General features: G+C 35.8%; 2 protein-coding genes across 5 annotated transcripts in view; both read left to right on the forward strand.

Annotated features, from left to right (window-relative positions):
* The first annotated feature begins 982 nt into the window (after positions 1–982).
* LOC107725873 (C-C motif chemokine 20-like) lies at positions 983–2748 on the forward strand. Its single transcript, XM_016535282.1, has 4 exons — positions 983–1123; positions 1570–1672; positions 2488–2565; positions 2674–2748. Exons 1-4 carry the CDS (start codon positions 1054–1056, stop codon positions 2708–2710), a joined length of 288 nt encoding a protein of 95 aa, XP_016390768.1. The 5' UTR covers positions 983–1053; the 3' UTR covers positions 2711–2748.
* Positions 2749–7895: 5147 nt separating this feature from the next.
* Positions 7896–17455, forward strand: part of LOC107725872 (transferrin receptor protein 1-like) — a 13513-nt gene continuing 3953 nt past the window's right edge. The window contains exons 1-14 of one of the 4 annotated variants that reach the window (XM_016535280.1): positions 7896–7946; positions 8340–8555; positions 10476–10525; positions 10645–10867; positions 11708–11906; positions 12043–12180; positions 14501–14588; positions 14722–14841; positions 14974–15072; positions 15386–15525; positions 15616–15776; positions 15856–15972; positions 16857–16942; positions 17041–17104. In XM_016535280.1, coding sequence (XP_016390766.1) covers positions 10481–10525; positions 10645–10867; positions 11708–11906; positions 12043–12180; positions 14501–14588; positions 14722–14841; positions 14974–15072; positions 15386–15525; positions 15616–15776; positions 15856–15972; positions 16857–16942; positions 17041–17104 — 1480 coding nt within the window. In that variant the 5' untranslated portion in view covers positions 7896–7946; positions 8340–8555; positions 10476–10480. Of the gene's footprint in view, positions 7947–8297; positions 8556–10366; positions 10526–10644; positions 10868–11188; positions 11356–11675; positions 11907–12042; positions 12181–14500; positions 14589–14721; positions 14842–14973; positions 15073–15385; positions 15526–15615; positions 15777–15855; positions 15973–16856; positions 16943–17040; positions 17105–17455 lie in introns of those variants that run through there. The other 3 variants (XM_016535278.1, XM_016535279.1, XM_016535281.1) reach the window with 3 other exon arrangements.

A 17455-nucleotide genomic window follows, 5' to 3' on the forward strand; every position in this document is an offset into this window, starting at 1 on the left:
GGAAGGGCCAAGTTTGCCCATTACTGGCATAGACGATAAAACAATATTGATGTATTGACAGCATCTAAAACATAAATACATATGACCTTTACAGATGTACAGATGTTTGCAAATCCTTTTTAATCTATAAATATTTAATTCATGGATTCTTGAATTCATGAATCAGTCGCTTGATTGATTGTATTTATAATGTGGTTATAATCACAGGCATGCTGTCAGGGAGTCATCACAGTCACTTCAGTCACCATCCAGGATAATTACCCGATCACAGTCACCTGAGTTCTGATCACCCGCACCTGCTGTCACCAATCAAGCCACACTACAAATACACACACAGCACAGCCACTCACTGTCCGGTCTACCGTTCACTCCTACGAACTACTCTGGACTCCCTCTGCCCAAAATCTCCTAGAACGAATTACCTGCTGTTCCTCCCACGATCCTCCAACGACTCCGTGGAAACGGCTCCACGATCTCCAACGTAACCGGCATACGATCCTCTCCATCAGAACTCAGATAAGCACCCTGGAACCATTCACTGTGTTGACATTCACCTGCCTTTAACTCACCTATTCCAGTCATCCACTTACCAAGTCAATAAACCATCCTGTTTTGCACTTATCTGTTGTGTCTGGCCTTGCTTTGTGACACATGCATTACAAAATATTCCTAAAGACCAAATTTGAATAAAATGTTTAAAAAGTTTTAAATTAATTTGTAAATTAGTATTTAAATTAGTATTATCAAGCACATGAATAATATTTGACCCTTCGCTGGTTTAACATCAGACACATTAATCATGTGTTTATAGAAGCAGGAAGTAGCAAGATAATGTTTAACTGTCTCACACACCTGCTCCGAGCGCAGATATCAAGTTCACATCTGAAGAATTTCAATGGGGAGTGAACATAAATTCCTAAGGTGGGGGAAATCCCAAATGAAGGGTTTAAATTGAGTGCTCATCAGTGAAGTTCAACCAAAGCTCTTCAGAACTTCCTCTATGTGGATTACCACTCACTTAACAACACTTAAACACTTTTTGAGATACTGGAGATGGCTTACCTTAAAACCTGCTCTTTGAGTGTCCTCATACTCATCGCCGTTCTCGTAGAGACCGATGCAGGTGAGTGAATGTGAATTTGTGAATAGATTGTTTAAAACACCTTTGTGCTGAATATGTTACTGATCCACCAGCATGCTGTTATTTGGACGTGCTGTAAAAACGTGTTGAGCAATTGCTTTAAAATGCCATTTTTATGATATAATACATTGATTGCATGGAATAGTACTTTCACTTTAAAAACGAAGATTGTTTCGTGCTCGAGGGCACAGATTATGATGAAAGATGGATCTCGTTACCCGTTCAGTTGGGCCTGTCTTAGCTGAACTGATACTGGAAACCTTTGTATTAGCAGTCCGATAAACCAATGCATGTAAAAGTCCTTCTGATCCAGTTACTGTTACAGTAGATACAATACAGTTTACTATTGTTTTTATTTTAGACATCAGTGGAAAGTCTGACATGGCCTGTAAATATGTGAACATAACTCTTTCCTTCCTGTTTCACAGTGCGTTGCTGTCTCAGATACAGGAGACGGCCTCTAGACTGTCGATATCTGAAAGGCTTCGATATCCAGAAAATGACTGGCAGCTGTGATCTTGCAGCGATCATGTAAGACATATTTTTGCATACATGTTTGATGTACTTCATGTAAATTAGAAATTGTAGACATGGCATCTACCGGTATATACATATAGACATGGAAACTATCTATCTAACTATATATATATATATATATATATATATAATGCTCTTTATATAAGTTAGAAATGTTATATATATTTAAACATGTATTGCAGTTTTAACAAATCTATATAATTAATTTTTTTTATATTTTGCAAATTTGACGAGTGTGTGTCAAATTTGTGAAATTTATTTTAAAAAAGTCTAAATATTTGTTTGTTGTTAACTCATTTAATGCATTTACTAATTTTACCAAATTCCTATACATCCGTGTTATTGTGATGACTTCACTATTATTTTACATTTTTTGTTTTCTGTATTATTACAGAATAATACAGAATACATGTGTGCACTCTCAGAAAAAAAAAAGGTTCAACTGGGGCAGTGCCCTTTCAAAATTTACACTTTTGTACCATATTTACCCCTAAAGTGTGCATATTCTGACACTATTGAAATGTGTGAATATATAAGAGAAAAAAACATTTAATGACATCTCTGATTATTTAAATGTAATTTATTTAAAATGTTATTTCAATTTATTTAAATTACCAAGCTTTGTTAATATTGTTCATATATTATTATATACTGTATTATTCAGTTACGTTTATAATTAACTGAATTTTAAATAGATCAATTATTTATATTTCTGTCATGACAACTCTCAGAGAGTTTATACATAGCAATGTTAATGTGCTGATAATGTTGTCTCTGGTGCTAGAGTTCATCGTATTTTGTCATTGCAGCTTCCATACAAAGAATGGAAAATTAGTCTGCGCTGACCCAGAACAACATTGGACGCAGGACAGAGTTGAGTGCCTAAGGTATGAGAACGTATCTTATCAATCACTAACATAAAATGCAGTCTTATCTCATATTATACCCTTAAGAAAATTAACTGATGGAAAAAAAATGTTCCCTGTGCCCTTTAGGATGAAGGCTGCGGAAGTGAAGACTGGTGGTTTTTAAAGCTTTAAGAATGCCAAAATGGAGAGGCTCTTCTGGAGATGTTTTATTATTATTATTATTATTATTTTGGACTGTTTCCCTCTTTAATAAAGAGATCTTATATTCTATATATTGGCATCACTTAATTGCACTCTTGTACAGAGTATATATGGAGGGGAAATTCAAGGTAACTTTACTATACTGTGGATTTTAAACCTCGTGTTTATATAATGCAAAATATTTTTTAGCTCTTTGTATTGAGCTGTTAACTCACTAATTCAGTTCACAATTTTTTTTTTACTAATTCAGATACTATTTAAATGTTACCTATAAAGACTGATGTATTCACAGGAATTATATATTTGATATTGTTCACAAATGTTCACAAACTCTTAAGGGTGCATGTATTTTTGTCGTTATTTTGTGGAATGCTTTGACTCACCCTTTGGTTAGTCAGTGCTGTCCTCTACTGTTAAAGCTATGCCAATATGATAAAGTAGGAAATGTTTTTCCATTTTTAAAAATTTAATAAACATTTTATACAATTGTATAGATAAGTAGTTTTTGTTTTATATTACATTTCTCTTATATGTATTTTTAAATAAAGTTCCTTAATTTCACTCTGCATTTTTGTGATGAACTACAACTCAGCACTACAATGTCATTGTCCTTTGTGTTTCTGAATTGTGGTCCATAACATTTGCCCCAAAATGAAAACTGGGTTTCCGGGCCTCTGGGTGGTGTTTTTAACTTATAAGGCAAAACATTTCAGAACTCTATATATTGAGATGGGTTAATTATTAACTCACTAATTTAATTCACTATTTATTTATTTATTTGTACTAATAAATAAAAAACCTTTAAATGTACTCACTTATTGTGCTCTATACATCACAGTAATCCACTTGAATGCAGTCCATCAATTGATGTCTTAAGAAGCAAAAAGGTGTGTTTGTAATATATTTTTTGGTGAACTATTCCTTTAGACTGATGTATTCACAGGAATTATATATTTGATATTGTTCACAAATGTTCACAAACTCTTAAGGGTTTCTCCCAAGGTTTTTTCTCCATTCTGTCACCGATGGAGTTTTGGTTCCTTGCCGCTGTCGCCTCTGGCTTGCTTAGTTGGGGACACTTCATTTCCAGCGATATCGTCGCCTTGATTGCACAGATACTATGATACTATGAACTGAGCTGAATGAAGACATCACTGAATTCAATGATGAACTGTCTTTAACTGGAAAATTAGTGTTTACTATTGTCATTTTGCATTATTGACACACTATTTTCCTAATTAATGCTGTTCAGTTGCTTTGACACAATCTGTATTGTTAAAAGCGCTATATAAATAAAGGTGACTTGACTTGACTTGACTTTAAATTCAAAGCTGGTGAAACCATCAGAACAGTCTTTGAATGGGTTTAGATGAGGTCATGAGAGGGAAATCATAACTTCGTAAAATTATAGCTTTCCATGAAATCTAACACACCATGTGTCATAACAATCAGGTGCATACATGAAAAGATTTTCCAGAAAAAAATAAAATATAATTCTTTACCTGCACATTTTCAAGAGATAACCATATTGATTTAAAAAAAAGAAAGAAAAAAAAGTCTTATTTGGATGGCTGGGATCTAGGCCGGCCCAGAATTGTAACCTTTTCGAGCCATTTTGCTACCGACGGTGTTGAATTGTTTGAGCTGCGCTGAATTTTCTGCAGATATTCTCTTATTTAAAGGCACAATATGTAATTTTCACCGCTAGAGGGCGCATATTCAAAATAAACAAATAGACAAACGCATAGTTTGATGACACAGTGACTGAGTGTGGAATCATGGGAGTTGTGGTCTTCATCCCCACAGCCGATGCAATCCGACGGGACTCGGGCAGAAATAATGCTACTCTGTGCGGTCGTCACCAGTCTATTAAAACGCACAACATATTAAAGCGTCTTTGGTGTTTCCATGTTTTCTACAAAACAAAACCGGAAATCGAGGGGTTATGACGTCATTGGCAGGCGACACAATGACACTATGGACACGGTCCTTGTCACTAGTTAAAATTGCTTATTTCTCTGGATTTAAACATTATTCGCAACATTTGGGATAATGTAAGTACACAAGTCAGCAAAATATATAACACTGTTCTAGTGGTTTTGGGATATTTTAATAAAAAAATCTTACATATTGTGCCTTTAAGACAATGAGCAAGTGAAAGTGTACTGTTAGTCGCTTCTCTCACAATTATCCAGTTGCTCAATGTAATTTGGTAATAGCACATCCTTGTCAAAGTTGTGCCATGCTTGTTATAGTGACCTGCAAATCACAACAGCAAATCTTCTCTGATCTGCTATTTCATTCAGATGAAACCTGTGCTCTTTAGTGTTTAAGAATCTAAACACAAGTGCACTAATGCACTAAATCTAATTGGCACAACATGAGTAAAGAAAAGAGAAGGAATAAAAGGGTTTTATTCACCATTTCCATCTTCACCTCCATTTTCGGCTCTTAGCCAAAAGTTTTCATTTCAGTGGATTTCATAAAAGCAAAACTTAACGGATCTCCTGTTTACCTCAAGACAAAATCTTGTGCTCTTTATTTAGGATATAAACACAAGTGCAAAGTAATTCAAAGTCATTTTCATATTTGTATTTGTTTTAGTTATATAATTTTGAAGAATTTTTAAAATCTTACTGCATAGAGCACATGAGAAAATATATACGTGCACAGGGTTTATCAGAATCCTAAAAGAACCGAAAACGCCTGCAGTGCTTGCACAGCACAAATACTCCAAGAGTAAAAAAGGAAAGAATACAGTTAGCATATTTTAATTCACCACTTCCTGCTTCACCTCCATTTTCGGCTCTTAGCCAAAAGTTTTCATTTCAGAGGATTTCATAAAAGCAAAACTTAACAGATCTCCTGTTTACCTCAAGACAAAATCTGTGCTCTTTATTTAGGATATAAACACAAGTGCAAAGTAATTCAAAGTAATTTTCATAGAAGAATTTTTAAAATCTTACTGAATAGAGCACATGAAAAATATATACATGCACAGGGTTTATGAGAATCCTAAAAAAAACGAAAACGCCTGCAGTGCTTGCACAGCACAAATACTCCAAGAATAAAAAGGAACGAACACAGCTAGGCCAAAAGTCTTGTTTTCATTTGAACCTTCGAAACAGACAACAAGGTAAGCTTATCACACATATGATTTATGGTGCAAAGACAAAAAAAGTAGGTCAAGCAGTGTGTGAATTATAGGCCTACGCTGTTTTTGGGAGCTAATAGGCCTAGTATGTATTGCACAAGGGCACAAAAAGGTTACTTTTATTATAATTATTATTTAATTACGTAATATTATTATTATTCAGAATTATTTATTAAAACAAATTGTAATAGATTGCTGGATTCCCTTAAAATATGAGTGTGCCCGCTCCGTCCTGCACCCCAGACAGAGATGCTGTCTCTTCAAATACACCTTTGAATGAAGACGTCAACCAAGGTGAGCACTTATTAATAACAGGACCTTGTAAATTATGTTAATAACATATGTCAGGGCTCGAAATTACCGTTTGCCCGTCACTGTATGTAATGGGAGAAACGGTCAGTGAGGAGAGTAGAGCTGCACAATTCTGGATAAATTGACAATCACGATTTTCTTTCTTTTTTCAAATAGAGATCATGATTCTGAACAGACAACTAAACAAAATAGCATGTAATTTAATAGCCTAGATGTTCTGACAAAATGTTAATTGCTGCAGTCTATTTATTTATTTACTTATTTACTTATTTTGAATTGTTTATTGCAAAATCTGCACCTCTTCTGTGGCTAATATTACTTTCATAATGATCCTTACTCCGTGAAGTCAAGGAGAAGTTAAGTGACAGTGTGCAAACACTACTGGCCCATTTTGGGTGAACTAAATATACAAGATTAGTCGCTGTTTATAACACGGGGCGTTCATCCTTTGCTGGGCCGATTTAAAAAATATATATAGAATTTGGTATAAATTAAGAAAATGTGACTCTGGCTGTGAAAACCCAGCTAAAGTCATTTTTTGTTATTTACTACATAATTATTTTTGTGATTTTTCTACATAAAATCATCCTTCATAAGGTAAAGAACATTCTGTGAAAATGTAACCTTGATATCTTTAATATCGACTGAGTAAAGCCATGTCAAAGATTGAAATCATAGTGACATTAATGGTTGAAATCAAACTTTGATGCTTGTTATCTCATAATTAGATTTTGAGACTTTAGCCTGGATTTCACAGAGAACATCACATATACCCACTTCCAGGCACCATTACACCTCATATCCATATAACGTTAAAGGGGTCATATGATGCTGCTAAAAAGAACATTATTTTGTTCAGTGGGCTTGAGAACGGCGCGGCCGGTGGATTTGACGAAGGAGCAGCCGGCGGGATTGTGGCAACCACATGTGACGACCCCGGGCTGGACTCCGCTTCGTCCACCGTGAAAGCCAGAATATCTCTTTGGATTTGAGACTTTAGTCTTTGCAACTTTACAGATCTTCTTTATGCACCAAGAGCTTGTAACACTCCAAAGAGAAAGGAAAAATTTAAACCGCATCATATGACCCCTTTAATTAACTTTCCTTTGGTCAAATAAAAAGGAACCAGCATCAGACCACAGTCTCTCATATAACCATAGTTACTTTCCTTGGGTCAAATAAAGAAGGAACCAACATCAGATCACAATCTTTTGACGATTAACCTGTAAAACAGATGAGCCAAGTCTTACTAGGGTTACTTTACATCTGTAAATTTTGTAAAGTATTTTAAAGTGTAGCCTACATCTTACTGCCTGATCATACAAGCCTGCAGCAGCGCCGCACCCAGAAAGCTAGAAAGCAGGGTTGCCAGGTTTTCACAACAAAACCCGTCTAATTGCAACTCAAAAGTATCCCAATCGCTTCAAGGGGGTCCCCCATTAAAAATCGCGTTCCGGTTAGGGTTGGGTATCCCCGGTAAAATTTGCATTTCAGGGGCTAAATGTCGCGTTATTGGGGTCGCTTCAACCCGCGAACATGAAAAACAACCCGCGGCAACACTGTAGCCCAATTCCGCGGGAAAACCGCGGACTTGGCAACACTGCCAGGAAGTGACGTTGAGTTACGCGCGCATCTACGTGTAGTGTGTGTGTGAGTACTGACTTTCACCGGGTCATCTTATCAAGACTAAGAATCGGACATACAGCATTAAATTATAGTCTTTATAAAATAGGTAAGCATGAATCGGGAAAGTGTGACAAATGTGGAGAATTAGAAACAGTGAAACATATTATTTTTGAGTGTTCTGCATATGAAAGGGAGAGATTTCAATTAATTCAAGAATTAGGATGGCTGGGAGTTGATAATATTTCTTTAAAAGTATTGTTGGGAAATGGGTCGAGGCAATCAAGAGTGCGAGAAAATATATTTAAATACCTGAAAAACACAGGAACAATAGATAGAATCTAGGAATTTTTGTCCCTTTTTTATTTTATTTTATTTTTTAATTTTATTAATTAATTTTCATTAATAAAAAAAAAAAAATTATTTAATTTTTTTATTTTTTTTTATTTTTTTCCCCTTCTGTATTTCTTTCTTCCAAATTTATGCACACTCCACACTCCAGATCAGTAGGTGGCGGTAATGCACCTTTTTCGCTGGTTTGCCAAACCGCCATAAAACACCAGAAGAAGAAGAAGAAGAAGAAGAAGACTTTCACCGGTGCTTTGGGGAACGAGCGCGTGGTAAACATAAAAGAAACAAATTCGCATTTACAAGTACTGATAACGAAACGCACACAGGAGGGAAAAATCATTTAAAAGAGCAGTTTTCTCATTTAAAAGTAAGTACTTTGCGTTTCATTAAGCCCCACTACGTTTTAGCTTTTATGAATTAGCAGGATGGCCTGCAATGTGACAGCTCAATGATAATGTCACGCTGTCAATGAACTTCATGCCATGCTTTGGGTTAATAAGTTGATTGCTGTTTAAGGCGGTTTTGCTCTAATGGTAAAATTTGCAATATGCACATTACTTGTGTAGTTAAATCTAAAAAGATCCATTGAAAGTCACCTTGCAGATAATTTCAGTTAAGTTCACATAAGTTCAGTTTTATGTAATAATGTCTAGCTTAGCATGACATAATCAGAATTGAGTGTTATTTGTGCTAGTGTTTCTATGAATTATTTCTCTAGAAAAAAAAAAACCGGGTTAGGAGGAATTAATTTAGATGATTTCGCCACGTGCGTGTGAACAGGAAGTGCTAAAGATCTTTTGACCTTCAAGTGTTCTCTAAAGAGTCCGGAATAAATATTTTTGCTTTCTATTGATATATCAACTTATTAGATACTTTACAGATAAGAAATAAAAATATTTATATTGTAATTTGTCCTTGCTGCGTTACAAAATGTAACTTCCTTGTAAGTAACCTTGTGTTCTCGAGATAAGAATAACATTGATATAGTTATTTTGTTAGTTCTCAGTGTTCTGCAAGAAGTGGTTTATAACCTGATTTACAATGGAAATCATTATGGACCAGCTTCCATATCAGTGTCTGATGCTGGTTGTGACTCTCACATGGTCTTCATCAGTCACAGTACACCCTCCACTTTAGTGTGATGCTCTCTGGGTATTTGACCATGTGCTTAGAGAAAAGATCTTCATTCATCCTTGTTTAATAGAGCTTGAACTGCATTTATGCTTGCAGGGCTCAACAATAAGGTGTTTTTTCCCCCCCTTAGTCACTGGGGCCGACATATCGATATCACATATCCAACAAAGTACTTTTTGCTTTATCTCAGCATCCGCCCTGTTATTAGATACCTTTGCTTGCAGAATAAATGAATCAGGGCTGACTTTGCATTAAAAAAGTTTGGAATTTCAGGTTTTTGTATTTGATTTCAAACTTATTTATGTGTAATTGCTTTCCTCTACAAGGTTGTTTTGCTGAAACATGATGAATGCTGGTTTGTGTTCAACAACCTTCAAGTATCATCACAGACAGATCAGGCGTCATCAACGACACAATCTAAAATAAGGCAACGGTTGCTTTAGGTGTCCATTCTTCTCAAATCTTTTTATTTATTCAGAATGTCCTGACTCATTAATTGGCCCTTCGGTATTATTGTTTAAGTAAGTCTTAACTGACAAACTGTCCAGTGAATCCGCATGTCATTGTAGTGTTGCAAGACTGAAAATGCCGCCAATTGTTCTGTTAGGTTGTTAAATTAGTAGGAAGTTGCTAATCTAACCACACAAACACTTCCTGTAACGCAAGACAGTTTTTGTAATTCAAACTTTAGCTTGAATTACAAAAAGGATGTAATAAACCTCAAAGTGGCATTATGAGGAATTATGAAAACGTATGTGTGTTTTGTTTTTCCCCCTGTTTTTATTTCGCTAACTTTCTTTGGTTAGTGTAAATAGGTTAGTAGGCCACTAGATTTAAAGTACACAGTATTTCACAATTAGTAAATGTTTGTGGTGCACATGTTGCATTATCAACATTATATAATCTCCATATTGATTCTTATCAATGCTTTAACTAGCTGTGGAGCCGCGGTAGAGGGTGGCTCTGGCTTTTGGATGGTGTTCAGCGAATCAAAAGACTACCTCTTTTTTTTCAGTGGATAAAAACATTTTTGGACTTTGAACAAGGAGGGTTGTTTATGAATTCAGAGACTTCAAAAATAGCACTTCGACTGAGTAGGAGCTTGTGAGAAATTTTGTGTTGCTAAAGATATTTTATATCTCTTTCGTTTCAGATTCCATGGCAGGAACAATTGATCAGGCCAAAATGAAGTTTTCGAGAATAGTAAGTGCTGTTTTTGACAAACTTGTTGTTTTTAAAATGTTATATTTTAAGTACTTTAATACTTTACTGTATATATTTCTCTGGAATTTGGAGCCTCTTTTTTTCCCCTCTGTTAATAGGTAAACAGTCGCTCGTACTACCGGTTCAATCAATCTCAGAATCCTGATGGAGAGAGCAGCCGTGTGGAGGTGAAGCTTGCTGTGGATGGTGAGGAGGAAATGGATGGACAAGAACAAGAACACGTGCAACGTGACACGTACACAAGATCCAGTTGTTCTGGGCCATGGAACAAGTGGAGGTTTCTGGTCTGGGTGGGTGGAGTGCTGGTCATCTTCTGTGTAGGTGAGTGTCTTTGCAGTTTATTTAGTTTTTTTTACTGTATCTGACTGAATATGCAGTCATTATTATGTATTAATGGACCCTTTGACATCCATTTAAGTTTGTCCCAAATTCTGCTTTATTTCTTCCCAAATTCTGTTTTCACATTTAAATAGCAGTCCTTTTTCCTTTTCTATGTCACAGTTTGATTACATTTATTCAAATTTTGCCAAATTCTGTGACATTCTACATCATACAGTGAATTCCATTTTATTACAGGATTCTGCGATTGGAAATCATAGGGCCATGTAAATATTAAGAAATTCAAATTGAAATATTGATATGACTAGAAATGATTTTATGTTAGAAGAGATATTAAATTAGTTGCCTGGGACAGTGGTCAGTTCAAAACCCCTGTGAGTGATCAAATAAAATCGTGTTTCAATGAGCCATGTAATAAGTTGTTTTTAGGAGATGTTATCAGTTTCTAGTGCTCATGTGAGAAACCACACATAAGCTGTGTCTCATTTAGAAGGCTGCGCCCTCCGGAGGTCGCATTCGAAGGCTGCATACGTCATCGAGGCTGTCTCATTTCAGAAAAGCAAGTAGGACACTCCGAATGCGACCTTCTTTCACAGTAATTCGGAGGATGCATGAGGTGTATCCTTCGCTGCTACAGATAACCCACAATTCTTTGCGTCGCCGTAAACAACCCTTTTAATATCCTCCTCCTTTTTTTTCCTCTAACAGATGTCTGTTGTACGTATGCTGCAGCTCCTCAAACATTGAACAAAATAAAACAAGGGCGCAGCCTTCTAAACGAGACACAGCTACAGGTTTCCTTCTACTTTTTCCTTGTCCAAGGTTCTCTCATTGGATACTCTGTCCACCGCAAGTCTGAGTCTGCTTCCTGCTCTCCGGGAGATGGTGTGATCAAGCATGACCCTGAAGATCCACCTAATCAAGAATTTCCACCAAATTATCCACCTCCTTTGGATTGGAGTGAGCTTGTTGGACTTCTGAATGATAAACTGTCATCTAAAGCCATTGCAGATAAATTAAGGTAACTGTAAGTCATTGAATATTATTGCTCTTGTGAGCATTATTGGTTTTAACGTTAAAACAGTTGTGATGGCATAACTTTAAGTATGCACTTCTGTCATTGAACTTCGCTGACTTTCTGTTCCTCTTCCATTAAGCGAGTATTCCCAGGTTGTCCGTAAAGCAGGATCATCTGCAGATAACAAGTTAGCTGATGATATCCATGATATTTTCACGCAACTGAATATGGACCCCTGGGTTGATGAACACTATGTGAAGCTACAGTTTCCTAACAGGTCAGTATCAGCTACATTACAGCAAAATAAAACCTCTCAAAACACCACAGTAACTGCATAGCAGCACTCTAGAACACTGCACAGCCACATGCTAACATACACTTAACACTCTAAAAACATCTCTGAATACAATAAAAACTGTATAGCAGCATGCAAATAAGTGTTTAACACTCTAAAAAGTAGTTAAGTCAGTAGTAAATCTCCATCACCTGCTTTCAGATTGAGCGGCATTCACTACACAGAGCCATAGTTCACTGACAATTAGGCAATGTCGCAGATGAATCGCATTCGATTATGAACGCGATATCGCCTAGCTTGTCAGTGAACTACGGCTCAGTGTAGTGAATGCCGCTCAATTTGAAAGCAGGTGATGGCGATTTACTACCAATCACGGAACCGGCTTTACTGACAAGATGCACATGACAATCGCATGCGATTAATAGCACAGCCCTAGTCTGACGGACCTAATGGCCGTTTACAATCATTGGACAGACCGAAGATTTCTTTTTCTCCCCCGTGGTAAGTTATTGCATCATCAGAGAGAATCGCAGTAGCAGAATACAGGTCGAACTAACTTCTTAATGTTGTAAAAAATAAATAAATAAAATAGGTCGAGCTACAGCTGATCAGCCTTCTAGCTAGTTTAAAATGTTCTTTTTTTTTTTTATTTGCCCGACCGGACAAATAACCTGATTAAAACATAAGTGACAAAAAAAAAACAGCAAAGCATTGAAACGCGAGAATGATTCTTCTAATTTTATTAGCCTACATTTAATGTAAACAGTGTATTTCGGGTATCAAGGTCACGCTGTTGAGGCTCACTCTGTTTGTCTCTTTGTGAGGGAACAAATGAGCATAACAGCACACATAAAGAAACACACGGAGTTAAACATTTTAAATGTTTAGTTTATTCATAACTGATATAGTTAAGTAACATACCATGACAAGTGAGCTATTTTGCTGAATATTCTCACGATGCAAAAAAACATTCAAAACACCTACAGTGCGCACGCATTACGTGAAGTCTAGTGCGCTCTTTCACTGCATGATTCAGTCTATTAAAATACATTCAGAATGATCACAAATTCAAGACATGGGGGCAGAAAATGTATATATTTATACCACTTCATATAGTTAATCAATTTCACGAGTCCATTTTTTCTTCAAAAATTACCATGATTACAAATGTGATATTGATTTTTTTTAATTTTTTTTTTTACAACAGTTCAATAAACTAGAAGTTAATTAAGAGACATACGTTTTAAACACCCTATTGCCTGTTTTTGCACTATTTCAACAACAAAAATAATTCCAAACAAAGCCACAGCGCTGTTTTGCCTCTCTTAGCAACATGATGGTGTTTAGTTCCTGAATGAATCAAACATTTAAATGATTCTGTTCAATCGCAATGACTCCCTTATTAACAGTGAGTTGCTGCCACCTACTGGCGGTTTTAATTTCACATTTAAAGTACCTTTTTATTTTAATAATTTCAAATATCAGTATTCAATGTTTTATGTTTAATATATCAAAACATTATTTATGCATTTGTAAAAATAGGCCTTTGTAAAGGTAAATAAAAATATGCAGATTTAAGTATGTAAAAGCTGATAGAACACTGATGAAAATATTTCTTCAGAATAAATTGTTTGCACCACCAAAAATGTTGGCGATGCGGTGCTTTTGTGGGGATATTTTGCATGGAATATTGTCTTCTGATATGAAAAGTTCACTATATCATAAATATAATTTATTACAGTGATGATATTTTGTTTTCTTTTTACGTTAAACACATTAAATATTACATATGTATGTAATATAATGTGTATTTCCATAACAGGTTTAGGTCTTAAATTTCATATAAGGTGGTATTAAAAAGTCTTAAATTTAACTTGTTATAGAACTTAGAACACCAATAAAAACTGCATAGCATGATGCTAACAATCATATAACACGCTAAAACCACACTGAATACAATAAAAAACACATTAATTTGCACATAACTTGCTAAAAACATCTGAACACCGTAAAAACCTAATTCAGCATGCTAACAGGTGTATAACAACTTAAAATCACTCTAAACACAATAAAAGCTGCATAGCGACACACTAACAAATGCATTATATGCCAAAACCCTCTCTGAACACAATAAAACAGTGACACGCTAACATATATATCATTCTGAAACCTCTCTGAACACTGTAAACCTCACGACAACACAGTGAAAACCACTCGGAACACCTTAGCAAACAAAATCATGGTTTTTACATCTTTCTTTGGATATGTTATTTGTAATTTGGACTGTATGTAACCCTAACAGCTCCAATCCAAACAAAGTGTTGTTTGGTACAGTGGAGATCGGAAGTCCAAAAGGGTTCCTGGCTTACAGTGAAACAGGACGTAGAGAGGTGAGCCTTCATCTTCCTCTGCAGGAAACACTTGTCTTTCTTGAATGTTTTTCTTTTGTTAGTCAGCTTAGCTCAATGGTTGTTCCATAATTGACAACTTGTTTTTTTTTTTTTAAAACAATTATGTTCACAGGGCAGAGTGGTGTACGCCAACTATGGTGAGCTTTCTGACCTGCAGAATAAAGAGTACGGACTGAATCTAAATGGATCTGTTGTACTGATGAGAGCTGGAAAAATCAGCATGGCTCAGAAGGTGATTCATGAGTAACGGTTCATCTGACCTTGTAGTGTTTTCCTAGAGACTCAAGGCCAAATATCTCTGTTAATTGTAACAATCTGGTACTTTTTGCTAGTGCTGATCAAATTATGTTTGTCACCATTGTAGGTTATGAATGCAGCTAAAATGGGTGCCGTAGCAGCTCTGATCTACCCAGACCCAGCTGACTATAAAACTATGTCTTGGGATGCTGAACTTTATGGTCATGTAAGTTACGCCAAAGAATGATATTCATATGTTTGAGTTAAGTTTGTTTATATTGATTTTGAGTTGAGCTGTTATATTTACCTTTTGTAATTATTTTTTTTAATTGGTAGATTAAAATGCAATTTATTTACTTTATAATATATTCTAATATAAATATTTTATTTTATCTATATATACATTTTTAAGATGAAGGCAATTTCTAAATTTGAAAAAGGGGATTAAATGTTGACTCATATGATTCTTTTAAAATCAGTAACTGTGACAGTTTGAACTGAATGTAAATTTATTCACATGTTCCGGTCTTTAATTATAGGTCCACCTGGGATCAGGTGATCCTTACACCCCAGGATTCCCATCCTTTAATCACACACAATTTCCTCCTGCCAAGTCCTCTGGTCTTCCAGGAATACTTGCCCAGACAATCACTGCTAACATGGCACAATCAATCTTTGAGTATGTTATAGGTTTTGGTTTACCTTGATCTTATTTTTTAAACCTATTTTGAGAAACAAAGCTTGATTGGTATTCTCAAATTTCTCACAGAAAAATGGGAGGAGAAGGTGCTCCTGATAGATTTAAGGGTGACTTATCCAGTTACAAATTGGGAAGTGAGAGTGACAAAGTAACTGTAGCAGTCAATAATAATCTTGCAGACACCAAGATCCATAATGTGTTTGGAGTCATCAAAGGTTATGTGGACCCTGGTGAGTTTGTGCATTTTTCTTAAACGCATCTATAGAATTAAATATCTGTGATCTCACTGTGGTGGTGTGAATCCGGCAGATCGTTATGTTGTGATTGGAGCGCAGAGAGACTCCTTGACTTCGGGATATGCCAAGTCTACAGTTGGCACTGCTCTTCTGCTGGAGCTTGCGAGGGTTTTCACAGAGTTGAAGAAAGGTATGACCTTACCAGAGGACGCGTTAACCGAACATTTTCCATCATTTACAGATTTTTTTTTTTTAGCAGTGATGGGAAAATCTGAAGGCTGTCCGTCACTTTGACAGATTACACTGAGGGTGATCTATTGTAATTTGTAACTGTAATTCCCACCCCTGTCCAGTTGGTGGTGAGTGCACTTCAATGTGGCAGGAGAGTGAGGGATCATCAGCCTCCAGAACAAAAATAAAACTGTCACAAGACTTTTGCTATGCATTTTGATTATGCGCAGGCGAGTACCCAGTTTAAGCTACAGCGATCTATCACGCCACATTAAAGAATGCCAGAACGGTATTTATTGCTTGAATTTCCTGATGAAATTGACAGAATTTGAAATCGGAGACTTTGTTTTATATCAAAAGTAACAAAGCACAAAGCTTAGCCTATTGCGATTTATTGGATGGGAGGTGCACTATGTACTGTTCATTCAACAACTGAAAACAGCATAGACCAAAAGATCAATTGGGATTTAAGAATTAGTATTTTTTTTTTTTTTCAGAAAAATTAGAATCTATTAAAATGGTTTTTAATGATCTCCGCGGTCTCCGCTGTCACTGCGGGGTGTGGTGTTGAACATGAAAAGTGACACACAGTCTCTGTTCATTTGTTCTCTTCAAAATAAATCCATAAGCCTATATGCATGTCCTGTAGGTTCATGATTAAAAATGAAAATGTCAACAAAAATAAAAGCAATTAAATTTTTCATTATAATTAAAATATGAAAATTAAATGAGTAATAATAGATTGGAGTTTTTTTCGACCCTGTTTGTCAAAATGAGGGACAATGTTAAAGTCTAAGTCTAATTGTTGTGGCATGGGCTCACTCCTCAACCTCTTCACCATAGGTAGTTTCAGACCCAAAAGAAGTGTTGTGTTTGCCAGCTGGACCGCAGGGGATTTTGGAAACATCGGAGTTACTGAATGGCTTGAGGTTTGTGTGCTGATGTCATCTGTGATTGGTTTGAATATTGGCACATAGTTTGATCTGAAATGCAGGTTTTGTAATGTGTTGTCTTCTTTGTTACACAGGGATACTGGTCGTCACTGGACAGAAAAGCCTTTACTTACATCAGTTTGGATGGTGTTGTTACTGGTAAGTTTAGTGTGTTCAAATGTCAAACGTTTATTTTATTATAGTCTTTTGTTCACCCAATTACAGTTTGTTTTTTAAATGACAAAAAATGAGTCGTATATCTACTAGGGTTGTCATGATAAATGAATAGTGTGTTATGGTACCAAGTAGGGCTGTGCGATATGGACAAAAAAAAAACTATCACGATTTCTTTGATCAATTTTGCGATTTCGATTTTAATCACGATTTTGACACACAGACATGCTTTACAGTCATTAATGCATTCAGTGTGAATTTGAAACATATTTCCAAAAAAAAAAACAAAAAGAGCTTTATCAAAAAGCTGTAACATGTCTCTAGAACAGACATAAG

Source organism: Sinocyclocheilus rhinocerous, unplaced genomic scaffold, assembly GCF_001515625.1.
Source record: "Sinocyclocheilus rhinocerous isolate Xijiao unplaced genomic scaffold, SAMN03320098_v1.1 scaffold1508, whole genome shotgun sequence".
Taxonomy (NCBI): Eukaryota; Metazoa; Chordata; class Actinopteri; order Cypriniformes; family Cyprinidae; genus Sinocyclocheilus; species Sinocyclocheilus rhinocerous.